Consider the following 26,430-nt stretch of genomic DNA (forward strand, 5'->3'; position numbering starts at 1 on the left):
GTGGTACAATGTTAAAAAAAAAAAAATACGTGAGAAAATACATAGGAATAAAAATCACATTCTATAAAAACCCAACGCATATAGACAGCCAACTATATCAAAAGTTTAGGACAAATAATCCTATGTTCAAGAGAACATTAGGGTGTGTTTAAACAGTTCAGAACATTTAGACCTGGCCCTCTTTCTCTGTATTACTTTTTCCTCTAAATATATTGCCTTCTAGTTGTTGGCCAAATATGCGACTGAAATATGTGTAAATATATTGAAATTAATCAGTAAAGACTTACTTACACTCTTTGCAGATTTTAAATCAGGAGATTTTAAAACCATTTCAAACCTCACTAAGCTTTTTCTTTGTTTACACAGAGGATTCCCCATGTCTCATAAGCTTAAAGAAAAAAAATTATTCAATAGACCAGCCAAATGGAAGAGGCTTTTATTTGTAAAGAAATGAACTTACAACTGGTCTACAATATATTATTGTAATATAAACAATATAAATAAATGATCCTGTAGGCCCACTAATCTTCCATCCAGACCCACATGAAGCAATGTTACAACAATATTCTATATGAAAATGTGCAGGTAACAAAGGTGCAATTACAAGCAAGTTAAGCAGCAGAGTATAAGGTGCTTTAATTTAATAGTTAATGTTGCCATCAACAAACATTTAAATGCTCAATTTACTTCACTGAATACAGACACAACAAATATGAAAATCTAAATTCATACACATGCTACTTAATATGAAAGTGCTTTCTCTTTTTTAAAAAAATACACCAAATGGACACTTTTTACATAGATCAAATGTGCTCTTACAATGCAAAATTAACCTTCATTTTCAGGTTATACATTTTAAAACTGTAGCTATCAACACCAATCTAGGAACTCTAATGCTAAGAGTGCTAAAAACTATTTCATTTCTTGTAAGGAGGACTCTAATACAATATCCAATGTAAAGAATACATCTATATATAATCTTAACATGTTTTCTGTAAAGATAAAAAATGTTTTCTTTCCCCTTGGTGATCTTTGTTCATCCTGGGTGGATCATCTTTTGAGGTTTTAATAATATGAAAGTCCTATTTTAGAACAATGGGAGGAACCAAAAGGGGAATTTAAAAATTGGTTAACATGTGCTTGAAGCATCCAAAAAACACCAGTTTATCACAACAATTGGTCTTTGCTAAAATTAACAAAATTTTAATAAGAAGACAAAAAGTACTAATTTAATAAAAGGCTTGAAATGCCTGCCACCATTGTCAGTATCCATCCATCCAACCTTCACTTACTACAAGCACAATACTACTTTGAGGATAGTTTTTGGAACTTATTTTGACTTTTTCCCCTATAGGAAAAACAAAGACCAAGCTTTTGAAGGAGAGGACTGGGAATCTGGTTTAAATGTCTATATCCAAAATTATATCACATTTGTCTATATCCAAAATTATATCATATAAATGCACATTCAGTTGACTTTTTAAAATTTAAGAATACATATACAAAAAGTACTTATGGAATACATATTTTAACAGCATAACATATTTGAAAAATTAGTTACACTTTAAAAATTAAAACACTTGAAAAGTATTTTTTAAACCAGTACCATGGAATAACTTTTGGAAACCCAGATTATCTGGCTACTTAGATGATAGTCTTCCTGTTTTCAATTAGTTTGAAAGATTCTAATATAGATTCTAACCCAACACTTTATTTGGATATTTGCCTGCTTTAAAAAGCTGCAACAGGCTAGGCGCAGTGGCTCATGCCTATAATCCCAGCACTTTGGGAGGCTGAGGTGGGTAGATCACTGGAGGTCAGGAGTTCGAGTCCAGCCTGGCCAACATGGTGAAACCCCGTCTCTAATAAAAATACAAAAAACTGGCCAGGCGTAGTGGTGCATGCCAGTAATCCCAGCTACTTGGGAGGCCAAGGTGGGAGGTTGCATTGAGCCGAGATCGCACCACTGCACTCAAGCCTGGGTGACAGAGTGAGACTGTCTCAAAACAAACAAAACAAAACAAAAAAGCTGAAACAATGATAAACTATTTTTAATAGCTATTTTCATTCTATATCTTTATGGAGAATGTTAGTATCAACTGATGTTAGCATGTAAAGCTGTGTCAACAGGAATTACAATGTGATTCGCAGCATCCCAGAGTGACAAGGAAGGGACCTTAACCCAATAAATGATTCTCCCATTCAATGTTTACCCCCTACTTACCAATTCAAGCATGGAACCGTTTCATGTTTACCCGTTCTGCATTTAAAGGATGCCCTTTTACTATATATGTGCTTTCTAGAATATTACTGATTCTTACATATCTTTAAAAGGTGGATATTTGTAATAGCTTAAAATACAGTAACATTTATTTTGTGTAATCTTTCTTAATTTAAAAACAAAAAATAAATGAACAAGTCAGTTCCAATGATCTCCTTTGAGATTTTTCAGTTTTAGAAAGTTGCTACACTGTCGGATGGGCGTGGTGGCTCATGCCTGTAATCCCAGCACTTAGGGAGGCCGAGGCAGGTGGATCACTTGAGGTCAAGAGTTCCAGACCAGCCTGGCCAACATGGTGAAGCCCCGTCTCTACTAAAAATACAAAAATTAGCCAAGTGTGGTGGTGGGCACCTGTAATTCCAGCTACTTGGAAGGCTGAGGCAAGACAATCACTTGAACCCGGGAGGTGGAGGTTGCAGTGAGCTGAGATCGCACCACTGTACTCCAGCCTGGGCGACAGAGCGACCCCATCTCAAAAAAAAAAAAAAAGTTGCTACACTGTCAATACTGGGTAAAAAGCTCTTATATCAACACCAGCTTTTTTTTTTTTTGTTCTGCCACATGCCTTGTATAGCAACAACTCTGGAACAGATTCAAGTGTCAAAATAATGCTGTGAAATATGGGCTGTCTCAACCTGTAAGTCCTTAATGTCAAGTCTCCTAAATTTTGTAACTTAATCAGGTATGGGGCCAACTGATGTTTAGTATGTGAAATGTGTTATAAAAATTATGATATGATTCACTCAGACCCCTTAGATGTCATCTAGCCTAACCCTTTACCCAATGCATACAAATATTCCCTCCCAGTTCCAAGTTTATTAAGATTCCCTCTCAGTATATTAAGTAGTAATGATTATGTTCATAATCATTTAAGCCACAATGAATTTTGGGGGGAAGATTTTACTTATTACTAGTTCCTCATATCATGTTCACCAAACACTGCACATGTAAGTGTTCAAATGGTTTGCTAAATGAATGTAAGTACATGAATGACAATATTCATATGTGTTCATATATTCAGTGGTTAACCAATAAGGAGCATTTACGAAAATGTCCTCATTTGCTTGTTATGTATGAATTTTCTATTTTAATCCTTAGGAGAACAAAGACTGTAGGTGGCCCAAGAAATGGATGCTTATTAAGTATAAAATGAACCCTTAAAAAGGGAAAGAGAATAAAGTAAGAGCAATCCCATTACACAGCCTAGAATCATAGTTTTAGAGCTGGGAGGTACCTTACAGATGAATTAAACCAAAATCAACTTTTGAGTAGTGCAGGCACCATATTGCGTATCTGGAAGCTGTTAAAAAAGCTGAGTAATTGCCCAACATGTCACAAACAGCCAACCCACTGAAATAAAACCCCAGTCTCCAGACCAGTGTGTTAATACTCACTCATCATCATAATTCATCTATTATTTACTACTGAAATAGATTATTTACTGATTATTTAATACTACCCAAAACAAAAAATACTTTTAAGAGAAGCATCCTAAATAAAGATTTAAACACTAGACACTTCTGGTTTACTTGAGGCAAGACTAAAAAATTATTTCTAAAACAGGTTGATGTTTAACTTCACTAATGACTAGACACCCCACCACTCTCTCATAAACACCAACTTTTTCACCACCGTCAGTTAAAGCTCCACAAAGCTTGGATTTAACACTGATAATATTCCATGAAATATAACTTTTAGGCCAATAAATGATGGTGACTATCAATCCTTAAGATGATTGCTGGAGTAAATTTAAACAGGTGCCCTAAAAGAACTCACTACCTTACTCTTATATTTAATTAACACCTTGCCATGTTAGTATAACAGTGTTTTCAAATTATATTGGTTTTTTCAAAACTGAAATTCATTCATTACTCTGCTTCTTTTAAACAACACATTTTGTTTTCTTTCTGTGGATTCATACTGAACACCACCAGTATCACTGAGAGGATTAGTACTTGTAAAAAGCAGTAGAAACAAAAATATTTTTCAAAAGTATAAAGCTAGCTAGAACCTCATTATGTTGTACCTCTTCTCTAACATTTCTGATTAAAATTGTCATCTTTAAATAAAATTAAATGTCAACAATCTATAAAAGGGAAAAAACAAAACATCTGGAAAACATTTCCCAAACGTTCCCATAAACATGACACTTGGAAGGGGTGTGTGCATGTGTCTGAGTAGAAAAGCTGATCTTCAGAGCTGAAAAGGAGGGCAGAGATTCTCCCTTAATGTATGTTTTCTAAATTGAAAGTTTAGAAAAAGCCATATTCTCTGGAATGTGATGGTAATAATTATATTTGTATTATTTGTATTAATGCTTTACAACTTTCAAAAAAAAGCTCTCTCATAGTACAATTTTAAAATGGATTAGATTCTAAGAACTAATATGTAAAACTTTGAAAATTCTTAAAAATTTAGGAAATTTTTTCCAAAGAAGGTAATCTAATTTTAAACTTTTTTTGTTTGAAGAAAGCTAATATAACTACTGTGAACAAAACTATATAAGGATACATTTTATGAACTTCTAACAAAAGAGGACCTATCTTCCCAAATAATTTTTTGTTTTTTTTTTTGTTGTTGTTGTTTTTTGAGACGGAGTCTCGCTCTGTCACCCAGGCTGGAGTGCAGGGGTGCGATCTCAGCTCACTGCAACCTCCAGCACTTGGGTTCAAGCAATTCTCCTGTCTCAGCCTCCCAAGTAGCTGGGATTACAGGGATTACAGTAGCTGGGATTACAGCCACCCCGCCCAGCTAATTTTTGTGTTTTTAGTAGAGATGGGGTTTCACCATATTGGTCAGGCTGGTCTCGAACTCCTGACCTCAGGTGATCTACCCATCTCAGCCTCCCAAAGTGCTGGGATTACAGGTGTGAGCCACCATGCCCAGCCCCAAATAATTTTTTTTAAGATATACAGCTTAACAAGTTGAAATTTTAGTAAGATTGTATATTTACTTTTCCTAATACTGTATTTGTGCTTATCTAAAGTGGATCACAATCTTTGAGATGAAATTAAATGCTCTAAGTAGATCTGTAAAATACCAATATTGATGAATGTGGGTAAACAGTTCATTTCATGATCCACACTGCTGTGAACCAAAGAAGCAGAGGTAGGCTTGTGTTTACTGAAATCCAGACTAGGAAAAAGAAACCTATGGCTCTTCTTTTCCCAATTCTTAGACTGAGACACAACCTAGCAAATAAAATACTATCTTAAAATGCCTCTCTTTATAACAATCTACAGAGGTGATTCAACTGTGGTATCTGAAAATGGAAACTCTATAATTCTGGCAACTCAATTACAACAACCTTTGAATTTTTGACAAATATTCTCCAACTATAATAAAAGGTTGTCACCTTTTTCAGAAATCAAAAATCACTAACTTATGTATCATTGGAACTATTAATATCCATGCTCCTAAGCATGGAGACAGTGGGTATAGAGAGTGAAAGAATAAGTCTGATTACAGGTAAATCTTGACATAAAAACTATAACCTATTTATTGCTATAACTGGCATCTAACAATTAAAATGTATTATTTTGAACTATGGATGAAAGCCATATCTATCCTAAATATCTTCTATCCTCTTGGGTCTGGAATGCTTTGTTCCTCCTACTTGTCTCCTCCTCCACTTCCCTATCCTTCCCCCTAGAAAACCTTCCTTAGGGCCCAGCTAGTTACATATGTGGTACACAAGATAGAGATTGAGCAATCATTTTGCATAGATGGGCCAGTTTCCACTGCCCAAAGGTTGCTCTGGAACATGACTGTCAGGTATCAGAAAGTCCTGCCCCAGCTGCCTCCCTTCCTAAAGTTAGCCCCAATACAAAATCCTCTCTAAGGATTTTGAGACAAAGATCTCTCTAAGAAAGAAGTTTTCATGCAGTTTTCTTGGAGCTAGAGGCCTTAGAGAGGTAGTGAGATGAGGCCCTTTCATGCCATTAGCTAATGCTCAATGCCAGTAGGCTGCATGTGTTCCTGCAATTCACCAAGGTGAAAACCACAAACTATAACCAGACTGTTCTGGTTGAAAATATATCTTTAAAACATTTTAACAGTGTGTCCAGTCAGTTTCATCCACTGGATATGGCTGTCAGGTCAGCATCACTCACATACATCTACAATAGTGTATTCTTTCAAAAATTGTTTATACACACTTAATATAGGCATATAGCCTAAGACTATATTGCCTCCCTACCATACTTGTGCCACTGTGGTACCAAAAGCCTGAAGATGTACATAATGTACTTTAAGACATTTAACTGAACAAGTCAGTGGGAGACAGGGCACTATAACACATTTCAATTCAATCTAAGACTTGTATTTGTGAATAGATGTCTCATTATAATTTTGTACTTGATATATGAAGATAAGCTATGTCAAAAATTATTCAAAGGCATGATCACAATAATACTTGTTTCATAGTTCTAAGTATTTTCATACACCAGGAAACAAAAATCAACTGGGATCCCTAATGAAAGAAAATTATTTCTTCTAAGTAAAACATGAATTTCACTTCAAAAGTGCAGAAATGTGCTCAGTGTTGAAGTAGGCTAAGCTAACAAGGATGATGGCCTTCTCCTCTGACTCTCCCCAAGCTCAAGCTTTTGCATTACCATTTCTCTCTTCCCATTCCACCTTGTCTACTCCGGGGTGACTGCTCTTAAACTACACCTTTTAAAAAAGTTCTGTTTAGAGCATCAACAGCAAAGTAACAGGACCATCAGGGAAATAATATGCTACCTAAAAAGTGACAGGAGGATTTGGAACAACACTCTATCTCATACTATATTGACTATTCAAAGCTGCATAGCTGTGTCTTACACATGCCTACACAAGGCTTGATGAATATTAATGTCATATAAAAAATAATTTTTACACATCAGCTCTCTTAGTTGTTTAACTTCCCTAGGAACACAAGGCTTAAAGCAAAATTTCAAACTTATGCTTTTTATCCCAATGGGACAAAGAGTGCAACACTTCAAGGAAGTCAGAAAATGCAAACTTAGGTAGCAAAAGTAGGAAGAACCTCCATATTCCCTTTCTGTTTGTCATTATCCCTCCCTAGTCAAGATCCTAAAACTATTAGTAGTAGTATGAAAGGATATGAAAACAATTATACTCTCCCCACCTATATCATACTGAAACTGTGCTTTAAAGCTCAGGAGAGAGGTGGATGCTCAGTGTTGTCTATATATCCATTATATATAGCTGAAGCTTTGAAATTAAATGATTAACTCATCTTGGAAGAAACAGCTGCGCCAATGTGATAGCAAACAAGCCATTTTAAAATAAAAACTCACTTGAAAAAAGCAAGTGCATATTTTGGGTATGTTTTGAGTGGGGAAAACAGAGATCTGGACTAGATTTAAGATTATAAGGTATTCTCCAACAGAAAACCCTCTTGTAAGCCCCTCCTGAATACTTAAGACAGCAGTAGGCACAGGGGCTTTCAATAAGTACAGAATGGCTGCTATTAGGAAAGAGAATAAATAAAAGGAGAGCCTACAACACAGTTCAAAATTGATACCTTAAAGGCCATAGGTAATATAGTTATGGGAGGTAATCATTATTGCTGGAGGAGTCTATCCCCAAATAATAAATTTTGTATTAACCGTGGATAATCTATGAAAAGTTTTAATTCCAGGCGAGATTTTCCGTTGCACCTCCCTCTCTCATACTGTGGGCCATCTCTTACTAACGCTTAGCCTGTATTTGTGTTTGAAATTCCAAGAAGATGGGAAAAGTCAAGCATATGACAATTCTTTGATGATGATTAACTGCTAATAAATGAAAACCGATTATAGAGTACCTAGCTTTCCTTGAAACTTTAATCCAATGATTAAAAATGTGATATAAAGAAATATGTAACATAGACTACAAGCTATCGTAGGTCTGGAATATGAGCCTTATATTATATTACATATTCTAATCCTACATGTAACTATCAGTAAACATCTTTTTTTAAAACATTACTACACAAAGAATTCCACAAAGCATACATTCAAACAAGAGGCATCTAAAGATTAAAAAAATTACCCGCTGTATTTTTGTATAAAAATAATCAACATTCTCTAATGTACACAAAGCCAAAAGATAAATATAATATCTGTGATGTCTTCAGTGACATCTTTAGTCTTCTACTAGCTCAACACAATCTTCTTGAAAAGAGCAGTGAAAATGACTGAAACTCACGGACTCTTCTTTTTTCCCCTCCTTACTCGACTTCTGCCAAATATCTGTGTATGTTCCTTCAATTACTAAAATATCTCAATCGTGGTAATATAAGAAAAGATTAAAACAAAACATTCATCATCTCAAATAAAATTTTTGATGTCCAGGACTATAAAGCTTTCAGGGCTTCCACAAACAATTCTGTTTTAGTGTCATAATCCTATAGAACACTGTTCAGTAAAAGGTTTTGCTTTACATTTTTTTCCTCAAACATGTACATACAAAATTATATCCGACGATTCAAGAGAAATCACTTGGTAAGTGCTTTGCAGGAAGCATGCAAACGTTTGGTAAAGTAGGAATGTGCATTCTAGCTAGTCCCAGCGTGTTCAACATTAGAAAAAAATCCAAAGAGCAACCACGTATCTGCTACAAACTATTTTCTTGCCAGAAAAGGCTGTGCACTAGTTCATAGGTATAATCATATTATGCCTTCATCAGTGCAGAGGAGCACAGAGGTATGAAAGAGAATCATAATGAATTAGTACTTTCTGAGAGTTAAATTATTTGCATGTTAGTCCTTATTTTATAGGACAATTTGTAGATCTTTTTTTCTTTTTCTAGTATGATTAAACTAGAAAAAATTATTCAGCAGAATATTAATGTTATCTGAATAATACTTCCATCATATATGTTTAGTATGCTCCATCCTTTAAAAGTATTCCTTTGGGTGAAAACAATACTTATCACTCCTTCTATATCAGAGTTTCTCAACCTTGGCAGTACCAACATTTTTGAACCAATAATTCTTTATAGTGGAGGGGTGCTGTCCTGTGCATTATAAGATATTTAGAAACATCTCTGGCTTCTACCTACTAGACACCAGTAGCAACCTACTAGACACCAGCAGCAACCCTCCCCTGAACCCACTCCCAAGCTGTGACAACCAAAATGTCTCAACATTGCCAGATGTCCCCTGGCGATCAAAACTGACCTCCACTGAGAACCACTGCTCTAAATAAATGTACAAAAACTGAGAGGAAAACTTTCTCAGTCAAATTCTTGGTCAAGTTTGGAATAGAAACTAACTCTTCTCACTTCCAGATCAGTATTGTTCATACTAGAACACAATTCCTTTTTTATAGATAAAGCATATGTCTAAAAGACATGTTTTTTAAAATGTACACTGATTTCATATGATTCTGTCACTGGACTACTAAATTATTCCGTAACATACCTCTCATGACAACCTTTAGAAAACTAATAGGGTAGAAAAAATGTGTAAGAAAATCGAATCAAAAGAGGAGAAATGTAAATCATTAAATTACTTTTAAAAGGATTCTTTATATTAATGATAAACATCACCTTTAAAAAAATTATCTAGTATAACACATTTCTTTGAAAAATATCATGGCCCTCTATAACAAGTCTTTCAATGTTTCATGTAACCTGTAAAATTAATTTTACCAATGTTTGTTAATTATGAAAATGTATGATGAATTATTATACCTGTAGAAGAAATGTCAGTATTCGATGTGGAGTTCCCAATGTGCTTGGCTATCCACCACAGTAAGTGTCATATTCTAGACCAAGTTAGGCCTTTACCTTACAAGTTCGTGTGAGAAGAGTAAAACTGCTGTTTTATCAAGGCTTCATGTTCCTGTTAAGATTCCTTCAGAGAGTTGATGCGTGCACAGATCTTCAGGGCTGGGCCTAGCTTGATATTCATTGCACTCATGAGATGGTCTTCTTTTAGCAAGAGAAGGGCCTGTCCATCAATCTCCTGTGCTCTGAATTCATCTGCGATATCCTGGCAGCCTGGAATTTGACCAGAGGACAGAAGTTAGAATTAAATATACAACAATTAGACATTACTCCTAACAGTCACAGTTATGTGCTCACTGGGTCTGAGAATCTGAAATATAGGCTGAGAAACAAATGAAATTTATTTATGGTAGTCTTGAATTCACTCTTGAAGAATAGAGTATTTGCGTTCTGAAAATAAGAATTCAAAATCCAGGTAAAGCAATTTGCTTGGAATTCTTGCTCTAAAATAATGTTATAGAAATAATTCATAAGAGGGAAGTCTAGATATAATACTTCCTTCACAAAAAGGACTATGGTGTTACCTCAAAGCATGCCAAATAACAGGTTTGGGTTAACTAGTTATACCTCATGAACTTATCTATGTATAATATATCCTTCACATATAGGTAAAGAGGAAACAAAAATATGTTTTGTCATTTAAAGAACAATCTAGAAATATTTTCTCAAGTAAGTACGACTTGCATTATCATTTGTACCTTATCCTAATTTATGACCTTCACTTGACAAGTACACTTAAAATATTTTTATTGTTCACTCAGGACAGATCAAATCTCTCAAGACTGTATTACCAATCTATTGCAATGCTGCTGAAATGTATTACACTGCTTGACTTGAATATCACTGGGCTTGTCTCCACTTTTGTTAAGAAAACAATTCTCACTGAAATTATGAGCTTGCTGGCGAATTTCCTGCCATATAAGCAATATTTTAGCTCTCAGTCTAAACCAGGTGCTTTAGCAGGTAACAATGCTAGTATCTACCTGAAACTCAAATGTTTTAACTGTCTACCAAATTTTCACATCCAAATTACTCAATAAACTTACCCATTAAGGGTAAAGAAACCAATAGGAAAGGTAATGAATTAAGTAGCTGAGACAAGAGAATATAAAAATATGGAAGCTTTCTTGAGAGACAGTAAAATTTTAAGATGAATTTAAGGATACACATAAAAACTGACAGCTTAAGTTTTTCTATTTTATCCAAATCAGCATTCTAAGGGAAAACACAAAAAGATAACGAAAAATGAAAATAGTTACATTACACTTTTGGATGCCACAATTTTGCTAGTTCAATTATCCTTTCTACTTGCAAATGTATCATCCTCTTGTTTATGTAAGATTATGATGTCTTACAACCCCAGCACAACGCGCAAAGCATTACAGGTACTGAATGCGTAATATTTGTCAATAAGGACTGAATTAGTGAATACACAATAAACAAAAATATAATCTGCTACAGAAGAGCTATCTGTAAGCGTAATACAAACATTTTTTTCTGTGTACAGCTGTGTGTCCATTTTTTCTCTTGCTTATTTCTTTTCTCATGTCCTCTGTTACTTGTATCTTTACTGTTTCCTATATAACTAGCTTTTCAATTTCTATTTTAATAATTTCTCAGACTTTGAAAATTTGACATTTCAATACCCTCTACAAAATGCTTATGCTTTTGCCCATTTATCTTATAAAAGAAACTATAGTTGAAATGGGATTACTCACCATAGAAAAGCCCCTTTTCTTTTCCCAGAGGTAGCTCTCAACAAAACTGGGCAGACAAAACTGACTAATCTTGCATCTAGTTGTGACTTCATCCTTCTTTTTATGAAAGAACTAATGTTCTTCTCTCTTCAGTCTTACTTACAAGAACACAGGAAAGAAAAGAAGAGAGAGAAAGATAGGGTGGGACTTACTTAGATTCAGAAAACAAGAGCAATGAGAAGTAATGAGAACTATCAGAGCTACATTTGGGAATAGAAACAAGGAGTTCTCCATGAGGAAAATATGTAGCATATTCCTGTTCCTCTGTATTGTGAGATTCCTCTTCAAATATCCTCTTGTAGGTGAACAGTAAATGTAGTAACAAAATAATAAAGAACAAAAAGTGTTTTGGGAATTAGCACGATCCAATAGGAATGCATTTTAGATCACAAATTTCTTAAGCTAACCACAAAAGAAGTGTAGTTGCATCAGTATAGAAATTAAAAAAAAAGTGACTTAGAAAAATTGGAAGCAAGTACGCTTCCAGAAACTCATTACAGAAAAATATATTTTAAAAACAATTTTAAGTGCTCAAGGTATATTGAGATAAAGTTCTGAGTTTCTGACATTAACATCTACTTTGGTAAAATGCCTGGATCCCGGGGATGTGTACAAAACATACACCAACTGACACAGCCAGTCAGCTGAGCTAGCTTCACCTCACCAGAAGCAAGTGCAGTGCAGCTCTCAGCACAGGCAAGGACCTCTGCACATGGGTCCCAACTCATCTTGCAAGTGTCTGGCATCACTTCTCCAGCTAAACTCAAAACAAAACACCCTGTACAAAAATTGACCACAGTAAGGTTGGTGAAAAGCTATCACCTGCCATTCAATACTACAGAATAAACAAGTCCCAATACTGATATTACAAAAACCAGTAAATAGTCATGTTTTAAAAAATGATTCCTAGTTTATATGCCTACAGAAAAATCAAATCTACTGTGCATTCACACTTCAATAGAGGACAAACTGATCTCTGCAAAAGGCAGTTCACCATAGCAAGGAAAGGTTAAAGAAGATAACCTGCAGTAAATTGAAAATAAGGATTATTCCTGTAGATAACTTTAATGCAGAGAAAATTAGAAGGCGGTAATTTTTCATTCTGTTAACAGCTCTGAGTTCCTGGTCTACTGCATACAAGCTCTAACATAGTCTGAACAGGATGGTTAACAAGATGATATACAAAGAGAAGAGAAAACTGGAGGAGTAAATATAAATGCCCTGATTAAAGAGGGAAGGAAGCCTATCTCAACTGGAAAGAAATAAAATACAAAAGAGATTACAAAATTTACAAGCTTATTCATTCTATGAGAAAAGCTTGGGAGTAACTACTCAGGGAAAACAAACAGCGCTTAATGAGAGCTAAAAGAAGCTCAAAACGAAATTTACAAAGTCCAGAGAAGCAGAAAGGAATGAACATTAAGGCATTTTCTGGTACAAGATTACCTTAAACTATAGGCATTATGCAGAGAAAACTTCGAGAAAGGTGATATAACTAATCACACAAATAAGCTTATTATTTGGCCTGTCAAAGCAGTTTGGAAACATTCCCATTTCATAAGTAAAGAAAAGAGTCATATTAACCAGACTCTAAAACAGTAGTAAGCAATTCTAAATTATATAATAGCTGTGTCCTTTTTATGATATATAATGTTTTCTAAATACCCGGCAACAAAATTAAGTGTCTAGATGAACTCTATAAGACAAGCATTTTAAGTTAAGAGGAATATTAAGTTTTATGTTTTTTTAACTCAAATGAAGCAAGAATGAGACAAAGGAATTTGCCTTTGTTCTGGTAAAGTAGCCACATGGCAAATGGATGCTGGGGAAAATTAGCCTAAATACAAAAAGAAGTGAAAGAAGAATCAGCAGTATCTATTATTTGTTAATTATTCGGGCAACTACTTTCCTCAGGATATAAACCAACTCTCCTCTGCAAAGGAAAAGAAAAACTTCCCCCAAATGAAAAATCAGGCTCACAAACAGATCATGTGCCCTGCGTGGCAGAGTGACACTACTTCTGAAGATGACAAAATCAAAGCCCAGCCCCAGGTATCCACATAGACGCCAAAGTTAATTCTCAAGATAGCTATACTGGTCTAAAAACTAAAATTGGTTTCATTAGATACTAAAACCACAACCAGTGAAGACCCACTATCTTCTAAATACATCCAGTTTAAAACAGATTCTAAATCCACGTGGTCAGCAATTAACTCACACCTAAGTTTTCGTGGGCACATGCACATGTTTAAAAATCTTCCCATGAAGTATCTCCACTTTAAACAATTCCATCTTTCTTTAAAAGCGGCCGTATTTTTTTGAAACTTAGCATTTCTAAAACAAGCTATTGATAAACTAATTTAACAAAATCTCACAGAATTCTGTATATGAGGTAAAGTGGGTGACAGACTCTTTGTAACTATCATTCCTAAATATATTTTCTTGTATAGCATGTTAGCTCTAAGTATGCTTCCAAGACTTTAGTTGCCATCAGAGAAAGACTAATTAGCAACAATAGCTGATTAGCTTATTAAACTGTAAAAAGTTAGTAGACAAGTTCAAATAGGATGTATTCTTCTAGAAAGCTTGTATCAAGAGAAATGATATGATTCGCAATAAAACCAAAAGGAAATAAATTTTTTGTTTTAGTCTCCTCATTTTCCATATGCATAAGGTCAAAGTGAATGACAAGATTTACTGATTTAAAAAAATATATATATACATATATATATAGTCTTAACATATGTAACTAGTGTGGGTCTCATCATGAGCAAAGGTGCAGCTGTCTTTAGTAGCCAGCCCCTTGGAGAAAGTGGATATAAAAGATTATTGTTGTTTTAAGGAAAAAAGATAGAGACTTAAGGTGATGGAAAGAGTATCAAAATGAGAGAACAGGAAAACATAAATAAGAAAGTTACCCTCAATATTAGAATGAATATAATTGAATTTCAGCTATTTGAAAAATAAAATTTGAGAAAGGCTCTTGATGTTTGTTTATTGCAAAGAATCAAAGAATGTACCTTCTTTTAAAAGAACTAGCTTGATTTTTTCAAAGAAATCAAATTTTTACCATGTTTTAAAAGGTTTTGATTAGCTTTCAAAAATGTAAAAAAAAAAGTCTCTCTTACTTCATTTTTTAAAAGGTTAAATTAGGAAATAAGGAGAAATAGAATAGAAAAATAGAAGAGCAGAAAGGAAGAAGTGTCTGATTCAATCTCTCTACTGACCTCTCGAGAGAAATCAGACTGAAGAGAAGAAAGCACCTTTAATATCTTCACCGGCTGAGGTGTCACAGCAGAAGCAGGACTAGTCAGTTTTTATCGACTTGGGGGGGTATGAGAAAATACCCAGAAGTGCTGAGGGAATAAGCAAGAGGAAACAGATCATATTTCAATAACAAATGCCATTTAATTTATACATATACACAGTACTTCTCTAGCCCTTTTGTGCAAAAGGTGTGGATGTATCTAACATTGCTGTGTGTGAATGCACAAGAAAAATATTAAGGCCAAAGTGATGAATTACATACCAGGCAAAGAATGGATGAAGGCCCAGACATCATCAACTGTCCATATAGATGGCTCTGTTTGTGCAACTGGTAGCAAGTCACTGTTCTCAGGCATTTTCCGAATTCTCACATCCCGAAGCTCACGTTCTCTTTCCCGCTCACTCTGCCTGCGCAGACGAGTTGTCATAGCAGATGGCACAGAATCTTCATGAGAAGCCAAGTCTTCTTCTGCAGATGGATAAGTAATTGGAAGCTGGAAAATGTAGTACAAGCAAAATACAGCATTGCACTTTCCTTGCATTTCTGAAAAGGGTATTTTACATTGAAGTGAAGTTTATACAGACCTGCCTAAGGATATGTTCTCTCGCTGCCCCATCAGGGCCACTTGGACGACGGCCACGATGCCCAAGACTTTGATTATCAGGCTTACGATTCCAACGACTAAGTGCAAATTTTTTAGAACAGCTAACATTGTACCTAAGAAATTCAAGTAAGAAAAAATATTTAATGATATATGGGACAATCCATTTAGTATTTAAGTGTGACTTTGAAGTGCAACTGTGAATCAGTAGATACCATAATACATCATTAATGAATGTAAGACCTCATAAAATAACTATACTGTTCAATGGATTTACTTATGCTAAAGGTCAAAAAACAGGCTCTGTGTGTATCATAAGATATCTCTCAATATAATACTGGACATCTACAACAAGGTATTGTATTTTTCCCTGATTACAGCATGACAGTGGGAAACTTCCTGCAAAATACAGAGGATAACAAATTTTCAAAGCAGCAAAAAAAAATGGAAGGTTCCAAAAGAAAAAGAAGTTATGTAGTATCTAAATGTTTATTCATTTTTCTAAGTAAAAATCTGATTTTTCTAAGTAATAACTTCCAAAGAGACACTAATTTTTAAAAGTTTAATATACTAGGGAGAGGATCTCAAGCAGCTAACAAAAGATTTTTCAAGTATTATTAAAATCAACGAATGAAAATGTAAAGTGGAGATTTTAAAGTTACATAAGGAATCACTGCTCTCACTATTCAGAAAATTCAGAAGTACATAACTCTTTAATGAAAGATTTTCTTTTATCACAATAGACTGCCTAGTATTTTTGAACATAGATCTTTATAAGACATGATGACAGCTTAAAAGAATCGTATGTCTTTTAAAGTATCCTAAAGCCCTGGAACCAGGACTGGCAAACTTTTTCTACAAAGGACTAGATGGTAAATATTTTAAGTTTCATGGGCCATATAAGTTTCCGTCACAACTACCCACCTCTGCCATTGTAGTGTGAAAGCAGTCATTGAAAATATTGAGCCAGGCACAGTGGCTCACACCTGTAATCCCAGCACTTTGGGAGGCCAAGCTGGTTGGATTACTTAAGCTCCAGAATTCAAGACCAGTAAATGGCAAGACCAGTTCAAGGCCAACATGGTGAAAACCCATCTCTACCAAAAATACAAAAACTAGCCAGGTGTGCTGGCACACACCTGTAGTCCCAGCTACTTAGAAGGCTAAGGTGGGTGGATGGCTTGAGCCCAGGAGGCCAAGGTTGTAGTGAGCTGTGATAGCGCCACTGCACTCCAGCATAGGTGACAGAGCCAGACCCTGACTCAAAACAATAAATTTAAAAAATAAAAAATAAATAGAAAATACTGAATAAGCATGGTTGTGTTCTAGTAAAACTTTCAGTAACAATAACAGTAAAATTTGAATTTCACATAATTTTCATGTATCACAAAATATTATTTTGATTTTTTTTCCCAACAAACTAAAAATTTCAATATCATCCTTAGCTCATGAGCCCATACAAAAAAATGAACAATGGGAAAGACTTGGCCTGGGTGAGCTTGCCAACCTTTCCCTAGAAAGAAGAGTGAGAAGAAATGATCTAAGAAACAAATTTCTGAAAAACTATGCGAAGGCTAGGAAAAATATATGCAGTTTCATTTTTACATATATGAAACTGCCTTGGTAACTTATTTTCAAAAATCTGTTTTGTAGAGATGGGGGGGTCTCACTGTCTTGCCCAGGTTGGTCTCAAATTCCTGGGCTCAAGCAATCTTCCCACCTCAGCCTCCCAAAGTGCTGGGATTACAGGCATGTGCCACCACACCCACCCTTCAAAATTCCTTTGCTCCAAGAAAGTTACAAGAATAAATCCCAATTAACTTTGCTATTGCTAACTATTCTAGAACCAGTATGCTGACACCAAAACAAATTCTCCTCACCTACATTTTATAAAGATATCAAGAGGTGGAAATAAAAAGTACTATGATAATGAATATGCTATTTTTCCCACAAAAATGTAAGTTATCTTGAGAGCCAATTCATTTTACCCTAAAACAATTCAAGATCCTGCTGTGTTCATAATGTGCTCATCTGTGGGCTCAGCAATGTAGGTTTCTGATTTCCATTTATATCAACTGACAAAACTTCTTTATCCGTTAAGAAAAGAATAGAAAAGACAGGCTAGCTTTATACTTGATATTTTGTCCATAAATATTTAGCTTTCCAAGACAGCTAGGCAGACATGTAAATGGCAATGGTTCCTCCCTGACCTAATCTACCCTCTCTCATCCACATTTCCCTGTTAGGGCCCCTACCCTGCTAAAGAGGTTCATCGAAAGGATACTAATGTGACAGCTCAGCAATCATCTCTGAGAGAAGACTGATGGCAGCATTAAGTGTTCTCAAATATTTTTAACTAGTCAAGAAGTTTAAAATATTGTGAAAGGGAGTCCTTTCCCCAAGTTTTTAAATCACTTAGAATCAGATAACTATTGTTCTTTCTTGTGGTATATGCAAACTAGAAAATTCAAGTTAAAAGATGAGTTACATAATTTGATAATTGATTTATCAGTAACATCAAAGCATATTTGAAAAACTGACAACCAAAACAATGAACCCAATTTTGGAGGAAAACACTTCTATTATTTAACTTAAGTTTTACTAAGTATATTTTGGAAATAACCTATACAAAATAAAATGTTCAAGTAAGAAATTCCCTAGATGTACACAATTATATTAATTTTTTTTCATGAGGTTAAGGTTATTTAGTTTTTATGGATGCATAATAGATGTACATAGTTTAAGGGTATGTGTGATAATTTAATACATTCATATAATCTGTAACGATCAAATCAGTGTACTTGGGATATCCACACCTTAAACATTTGTCTTTTGTTCATGCTAGAACCATTCCAATTCTCTTCTACCTATTTTGAAATATAGTACAAGCTATAGTCATCCTATTGAAGATCTTAAATCCTTTGAGAGAATAATTACCTTTTTGAACAGAGAACCAATTTCAAAATAGTGTGCACACACTTCAACTTTAGTGGTAAGTATCTGTATTACTAGGATTTATTATTAGAATTAGGGTGGGGTTGTTTTTTAACATAAACCAAACTTGGGAATTATACGATTAATGAAGAGACTAAACATTTATTTTCTTATTAATACTATTTATCAGCCAGGCGTGGTGGCTCACACATGTAATCCCAGCACTTTGGGAGGCCGAGGCGGGCAGATCACCTGAGGTCAGGAATTTGAGACCAGCCTGGCGAACATGGTGAAACTCCATCTCTACTAAAAATACAAAAATTAGCTGGGCATGGTGGCAGGTGCCTGTAATCCCAGCTACTCAGGAGGCTGAGGCAGGAGAATCTCTTGAACCCAGGTGGTGGAGGTTGCAGTGAGCCGAGACGGCACCACTGCACTCCAGGGCGATAGAGTGAGACTCTGTATCAAAAAAAATAATAATAATAATAATAATACTTATCTATAATAATGACTATTGAAAATACTAATTCAGAAAAGACAAGTATTTTGCTGTCTGATAATGTTAACAGTGTGGGGAATTTATGCTACAGCTGTCCCATAAGAAATCTAAAATAAATAGGATATGACTCAAACAAATGAAAACATTTTAAAACAACACAAAGTAAATCAACGTATTTCAATAATGATAAAACAGTTGATAAAACAAATACTGTTTTTGATACTTTAAGGACTAATATTATATAATATCATGATGATTTCATTGGAGGGATTCTCCTAAATATATTCTTACCATCAGGAGATTACTACTTTAATATTAGATTATACTGTACAATTGATTTTAAGTATTATCAATATGTAATTTTCACAAAGCAAAATCTAATTAACTAAATACTAGGTGGCTCCAGATACTGCCTATTTGTATTATTCTTCTATATAATAATATCTAGGTTTCTTCCATAATATTACATATTGAAATATCTATAGTTATCCTTGGTAAGCTATTCAAGGGTTTTTTGGTTTTGCTGCAATGGCTATTTATCTGTCCTTTGGGAAATTCAAGAGCACAGAAATACCTTTTGGCACATGACATAGTGCAGAATCGTTTTGACCGCAAAAATTCATTAGCATATCCCATTTTCCCACAGAATTCACACTTGAGCAACTCACTGTCCATTTCTTCTAATGTCTCTAAAAAAGAAGGAAACAAAGGAAAAAAAGGTTCCAAAAATTTAATTATGCAAATTTTCTTCAAGTCTATACTTTGGTTGGATACTGCTAGCAAACCAATGGCCCTTTAACTTTTCAATCCACAGCCACTCTGGCAGGGCAAAGCCTTCAAAACACAACCACTGCTACTAATGCCCTCTTGCTTCTGCATAAAAATTATAAGGAGTTTCTTTCTATATAAATAAGCATAACATTTTAAAAGGTTCATCTTGCTTCCAATCCATCTAAAATGTAAAAAAAAATTTATAAACACTGGGAAAGAAATGAAGATGAATAACATAGGCATTACCGTCCAGGAGGAACACTTTCAAAAAGCTGAGGGTGGGATATGAATTTTGATAAATTCACTGTGGAGATACATAGCAGGGAACTCTTAATTCTAAATGGAGAGAATAAAGATGGCTTCAAAAAGGTGAAATTTTGATATGTCTGATTTTACAGGAGCATGCAAAATAATTAACTCTCTCGAAGATCTGCAGTGTATGATAAAATATATAAAGATGCATATATCAGGAGGCTGAGGCAGAAGAATCGTTTGAGACAAGGAGTTTGAGACCAGCGTGGGCAGCATAGCAAGACCCCATCTCATTCATACATATATATACATATATAAAATTCTTTAAAAAGATGCATATATCTAATTATAAAACAGTTCATTTTAGTTATATTGCATTAAAAACTAGGCTTAAAAATCACAGTTTCATAATTTCCAACCACTGATGCTTTTTTCATCATGCTTTTCTTCAACTTAATGGGTGCTCCCTACTAAGCAACAATGTCCTTCTTCCACCCTACATATGTAACTATCTTCAGGCAGTAACACAAAGTGCAAAGAATCTTCCATCCTAAATCCTTGGGTACTCGGCAGGAGTCACCCATAAGCAAACAACTTAACCTTCATGACCCACAATTTTCTCATCTGTAAAATGGGGTTTATAATACATTTCCCAAAGAATTGAAGTGACAATTATTTGTGTGCCCAAAAGGTAGTAGGCATTAAAAGTGACAGTTCCATTTCCTATTTTCCACATAAGAACTAAAAGGGTAGTATGACAGGTAATAAGCGCTCAAGAAATACTTTAGTAAACTTGTTAAATTCTTAAATCAACCACATTTTGCCATTTTCTTGAATCATCATAATTCCTTTGCCAAGTCATATTAAAAAAATGCAACAAAAGTGTTTTACTAAAAAGCATTTTACTAACTAAAGCTTTTAGCTGTGAACTCCATATGTGTGCTCTTTCTATGTTACTCATTTAATAAAGACTAAGGTAAATATAGGGACTCAGAAATGTAGACATGGGTGGCATGTACTCAGTAAGCTCAGGTACTCACACTATCCCAGTTTTACTGGGGAAGCAGATGGCAAAGTGCTAAATTAAGTGAAGTAGCAAGAACTACTAAAAAAGCAAACTGTGGATTAATATTTGACATTGGTGGGGCATCCAAATACATTATCCTGAATAATGAAATCATGAACTGACAAGTGACCAGTTTAAGGAAATTCTCAGGACTACCTTCATAAGCAAAAGTCATCAATTTAGTAGCAATAAGGAAGAAACAGTCTCAAAACAAGTAAATTAAAAATTGCCCCTTCCAATGACCTTCCAATGGCCCAGTCAGGAGATCCACCAACACATTCCTGAGACCTGACAACATAATTCCTAGAAGTACTGTTTTTATTTTGTCATGCTTATAATCTGATCTTACTATAATCTGATCTGACTGAGAAGCCTATAGGGAGACAGAACTTCTCACTCAACCACCACTGCCATTAGTTACAGCCCTGAAAGAGTCCATTCCTCAGGGTTATTCCAGGAAGAGGATATGCTAAAAGCTTTGTTTCAAAGATCTTTTGTTAATTAACATAGCAATGTGCAACACCTGATAATAAGTTAGAATACCTTGTGAAGGAGAAGGAAATGTTTTTGTTGGTGAGAGAGAGGAAATACCAAACAGAAATGGTTTGCAGTTAACCCAACAAAAATAAGAGTATCAGTTTTATTTCTCATAAAGAAGTGAGGGACATTAACAGATTCAAAAATTCTTGTTCTAATGTTCAGTCAGATTTTTAACAAATTTGGTAATATTACCAAGGTCACTCTTTTACATTTATGAACTAGAAAACTGCCAAAAAACTTTTAAAAAACTGCTGATTTAGCTAATAAAATGGGATTCTATGGCAGAGACAGCTGGTAATTCTCCAGCATTCACTCTTTGCTTTTCTCCCATAGTAACAAAACCCTACAAACATGGCCACCCAGATTAAAAACAAGTTTCTGCCCTAGGTGTGGCTGATTTGTAATCAATGGCATATGACTATAAATGCTCACAAATTCCAGATGGTGCTCTTTCCCCCATCTCATTGGTTAGAATGTGATCATGACCATCAGCTATCTTGGAAATAAAAGCAACATTCTACGGATGACAGAGACATAGGACCCTGGAGCTTGAGTGCCCAATACTAAGGAACTACCACATAAGCCCTGGACTGATCTTTGGGTTATGTCAGAGAAAATTAAATTCCTATCTTCTTTAATCAAGCATTATTCTGGATCTCTACTGAAGTGGCCAAACCTGCTTCCTAATCTAGATCCCCCATTTTCTGGCATGATGGGAAGTTATTTTTTATTTCCCCCAAAGACCTGAAATCACATAAGGACAGCAGCAAAAAGAGGCAATGAGATGGAAATCATAATCAGTGTGATGATATACCAAGGAAGACCATAAGCTACTCTGATGAATCACAATCTACTGGTTGGAGACTCTCATTACAGAACCAGTCTAAAGAGAACCACAGTTTATCCTTTATATGCTTACTAGAGGTTTTTTATGTTGAAACTATATATACTACTAAAACCAAAGCCACTAAATAAGTTACCTCACCATTTTACACTATAGTACTTCCTATAAACACTGAAGTACACAGTAATAGAAACATGAAAATTATAAAATTACCTTGGGAAATTAAATTAGAAAATATTTAAAATTTTAGCACATTTTATATAAACATTTCTCCTCTATGAAATATATTATCTCTACATCTTCCTTTCTTTACTCTGATATCATATCCTGCCGAACTACCCCTTTGCCTTGAGAACATCAGTCCTTTCCTTCCTCTTCCTGCCATGACTACAGGTGTCAATTACATGCAAAACTTATACATACATCCCAGAGACAGCCATCAAAGTTTCCAAAAACACTTTTATTCATATCACCTTCCTAAAAATCTTCAGTACCTATCCACCCACCTTCAAACCATCCACCTAACTTCAAACTTGCTCGTCTTAATATCCAAGGTTCTCCAGAAACTGATTCTGCCATACTTCCCACTACCCCTCTAATCCAACCCTCTACTCTTCATTGCCCTCTCTCGAAGTTACCTAGCACTTACACATTCTTCGTGCATTTACTCTTAGTGTTCTAATCTGAAATGTTCTTGCTGTTTATCTTAAATCTATGCATTAAATCCACGACCCAGTTCAAATCTCGTTTTTATAGGAAACCCACCAAACTGGGAATAATCTTAGCCAGTTTTAAAGTTCTAAATTCTTACTGTCTATATAATTCAGTGTAAATATACCATCTGTAGCTCCTTCGTTACCTTTCCTAGATTCCTAGTTCCAAACTACATTAAAAGCTCCTGGAGGGAAAGGGGATTGTATTTTACTTCTTTATGTATGTAAAGAATATATACATACATACATACATATATCTCTCATGTTCTAGAATAGTCTAACATATACTATATGTCCATTATATTATAAACTGAGGATCATACTCTATGTTGTAAAGTTTCCTAAGCAGATTTCCATGTTCTTCCTATTGTGTACACAGGGGGACACATTATAAATACTTTTTAGCCTAGAACTTTTATTTACATACATATTGTAGGCATAGGCCAAGAAAAAAAGAATACCTGCACATTCCTTGTTACTTTTCACTTCACATGAGAAATGTTCTCAGATAAAATAGTATGTGCAATTAAAAGACAGTATTTGAGAATTAAATGAAATTAAATTCATAAAAACAAAAGGCACAATACAGACCTTATTTGGAACCTGATTTAACTAAATAACTATAAAAGGACTTTAAAAAATTGGGGAAATATTAATATCGGCCAGGTATTATATAACACCAAAGAATTATTATTTTGTTATGTGTGATATGGCATTATAAGGATATGTGTATTATTTTGAGAGAGACACACTGATGTATGTACCGGTGACTACGATTTTCTTTAAAACAAGAAAGAAAGAAAGGAAAGAAAGAAGAGAGAAGAAAAAAGAAGAGGGGGGGTTAGGAATGGAGGAAGGAAAACAAAATGAATGATGAAGCTAATGTGGCAAAATAATGTTGAAATTGGGTGATCCTTCCTTCCTTCCTTCCTTCCTTCCTTCCTTCCTTCCTTCCTTCCTTCCTTTCCTTTCTTTCTTTCTTTCTTTCTTTCCTTTCTTTCTTTCTTTCCTTCCTTTCTTTCCCTCTCTGGCCCAGGCTGCAGTCTACTCGGCTTGCTGCTGCCCGCGCCGCGGACTCCCTGGGACTGCCGGCGCCCGCCACCGCTGCCTGCCTTTTCTCCTTTGCATGCAGGCACGCGTTCGCCATCTTGGCCACGCTGCTCACCAGCTCCTGACGCCGAGTGCTCTGCCCGCCTCAGCCTCCCGAGGTACTGGGACTGCAGACGGAGTCTCGCTCACCCAGTGCTCGGTATTGCCCGGGCTGAAGGGCGGTGGCGTGGTCTGGCCTCGCGGCGGCCTCTGCCCCCCGGCCGCCTGCCTTGGCCTGCCAGGGTGATGGGATTGCAGCCCCTGCCCGGCCGCCGCCCCATCTGGAAGGTGGGGAGCGCCTCTGCCCGGCCGCCCCGTCTGGGAGGTGAGGAGCACCTCTGCCCGGCCGCCCCGTCTGGGAGGTGAGGAGCGCCTCTGCCCGGCCGCCCCGTCTGGGAAGTGAGAAGCGCCTCTGCCTGGCCACCCACCGTCTGGGAAGTGAGGAGCGCCTCTGCCCGGCCACCCACCGTCTGGGAAGTGAGGAGCGCCTCTGCCCGGCCACCCACCGTCTGGGAAGTGAGGAGCGCCTCTGCCCGGACACCCACCGTCTGGGAAGTGAGGAGCGCCTCTGCCCGGACACCCACCGTCTGGGAAGTGAGGAGCGCCTCTGCCCGGCCACCCACCGTCTGGGAAGTGAGGAACCCCTCTGCCCGGCCACCCACCGTCTGGGAAGTGAGGAGCGCCTCTGCCCGGCCACCCACCGTCTGGGAGGTGAGGAGCGCCTCTGCCCGGCCACCCACCGTCTGGGAAGTGAGGAGCGCCTCTGCCCGGCCACCCACCGTCTGGGAAGTGAGGAGCGCCTCTGCCCGGCCGCCCCGTCTGGGAAGTGAGGAGCGCCTCTGCCCGGCCACCCACCGTCTGGGAAGTGAGGAGCGCCTCTGCCCGGCCACCCATCGTCTGGGAAGTGAGGAGCGCCTCTGCCCGGCCGCCCCGCCCGGGAAGAAGTGAGGAGCGCCTCTGCCCGGCCGCCCCGCCCGGGAAGAAGTGAGGAGCGCCTCTGCCCGGCCGCCCCGCCCGGGAAGAAGTGAGGAGCGCCTCTGCCCGGCCGCCCCGCCCGGGAAGAAGTGAGGAGCGCCTCTGCCCGGCCGCCCCGTCCGGGAAGAAGTGAGGAGCGCCTCTGCCTGGCCGCCCCCGTCCGGGAAGAAGTGAGGAGCGCCTCTGCCCGGCCGCCCCGTCCGGGAAGAAGTGAGGAGCACCTCTGCCCGGCCACCCATCGTCTGGGAAGTGAGGAGCGCCTCTGCCCGGCCACCCACCGTCTGGGAAGTGAGGAGTGCCTCTACCCGGCCGCCCCGTCTGGGAGGTGAGGAGCGCCTCTGCCCGGCCGCCCCGTCTGGGAAGTGAGGAGTGCCTCTACCCGGCCGCCCCGTCTGGGAAGTGAGCAGTGCCTCTGCCCGGCCGCCCCGTCTGGGAAGTGAGGAGCGCCTCTGCCCGGCCACCCACCGTCTGGGAAGTGAGGAGCGCCTCTGCCCGGCCACCCACCGTCTGGGAAGTGAGGAGCGCCTCTGCCCGGCCACCCACCGTCTGGGAAGTGAGGAGCGCCTCTGCCCGGCCACCCACCGTCTGGGAAGTGAGGAGCGCCTCTGCCCGGCCACCCACCGTCTGGGAAGTGAGGAGCGCCTCCGCCCGGCCACCCACCGTCTGGGAAGTGAGGAGCGCCTCCGCCCGGCCACCCATCGTCTGGGAAGTGAGGAGCGCCTCCGCCCGGCCGCCCCGTCCGGGAAGAAGTGAGGAGCGCCTCTGCCCGGCCGCCCCGCCCGGGAAGAAGTGAGGAGCGCCTCTGCCCGGCCGCCCCGCCCGGGAAGAAGTGAGGAGCGCCTCTGCCCGGCCGCCCCGCCCGGGAAGAAGTGAGGAGCGCCTCTGCCCGGCCGCCCCGTCCGGGAAGAAGTGAGGAGCGCCTCTGCCCGGCCGCCCCCGTCCGGGAAGAAGTGAGGAGCGCCTCAGCCCGGCCGCCCTGTCTGGGAAGTGAGGAGCGCCTCTGCCCGGCCGCCCCGTCCGGGAAGAAATGAGGAGAGCCTCTGCCCGGGCGCCCCAACCGG

The 26,430-nt window shown here is 37.8% G+C and overlaps 1 protein-coding gene across 23 annotated transcripts in view; it reads right to left on the reverse strand.

The window, feature by feature from the left end:
* The window catches only part of PHC3 (polyhomeotic homolog 3), a 100,913-nt gene that overhangs the window by 1,571 nt on the left and 72,912 nt on the right, over positions 1 to 26,430 (reverse strand). For 15 of the 23 annotated variants that reach the window (XM_063621597.1, XM_063621592.1, XM_063621608.1 and 12 more), the window contains 4 exons: positions 19,694 to 19,808; positions 15,670 to 15,802; positions 15,347 to 15,578; positions 421 to 10,273 (listed from right to left, as the gene is read on the reverse strand). In XM_063621597.1, coding sequence (XP_063477667.1) covers positions 10,119 to 10,273; positions 15,347 to 15,578; positions 15,670 to 15,802; positions 19,694 to 19,808 — 635 coding nt within the window. In that variant the 3' untranslated portion in view covers positions 421 to 10,118. Of the gene's footprint in view, positions 1 to 420; positions 10,274 to 15,044; positions 15,174 to 15,346; positions 15,579 to 15,669; positions 15,803 to 19,693; positions 19,809 to 19,857; positions 23,491 to 26,430 lie in introns of those variants that run through there. The other 8 variants (XM_063621610.1, XM_063621611.1, XM_063621609.1 and 5 more) reach the window with 4 other exon arrangements.

This window comes from Symphalangus syndactylus, chromosome 17 (genome assembly GCF_028878055.3).
Source record: "Symphalangus syndactylus isolate Jambi chromosome 17, NHGRI_mSymSyn1-v2.1_pri, whole genome shotgun sequence".
Classification (NCBI taxonomy): Eukaryota; Metazoa; Chordata; class Mammalia; order Primates; family Hylobatidae; genus Symphalangus; species Symphalangus syndactylus.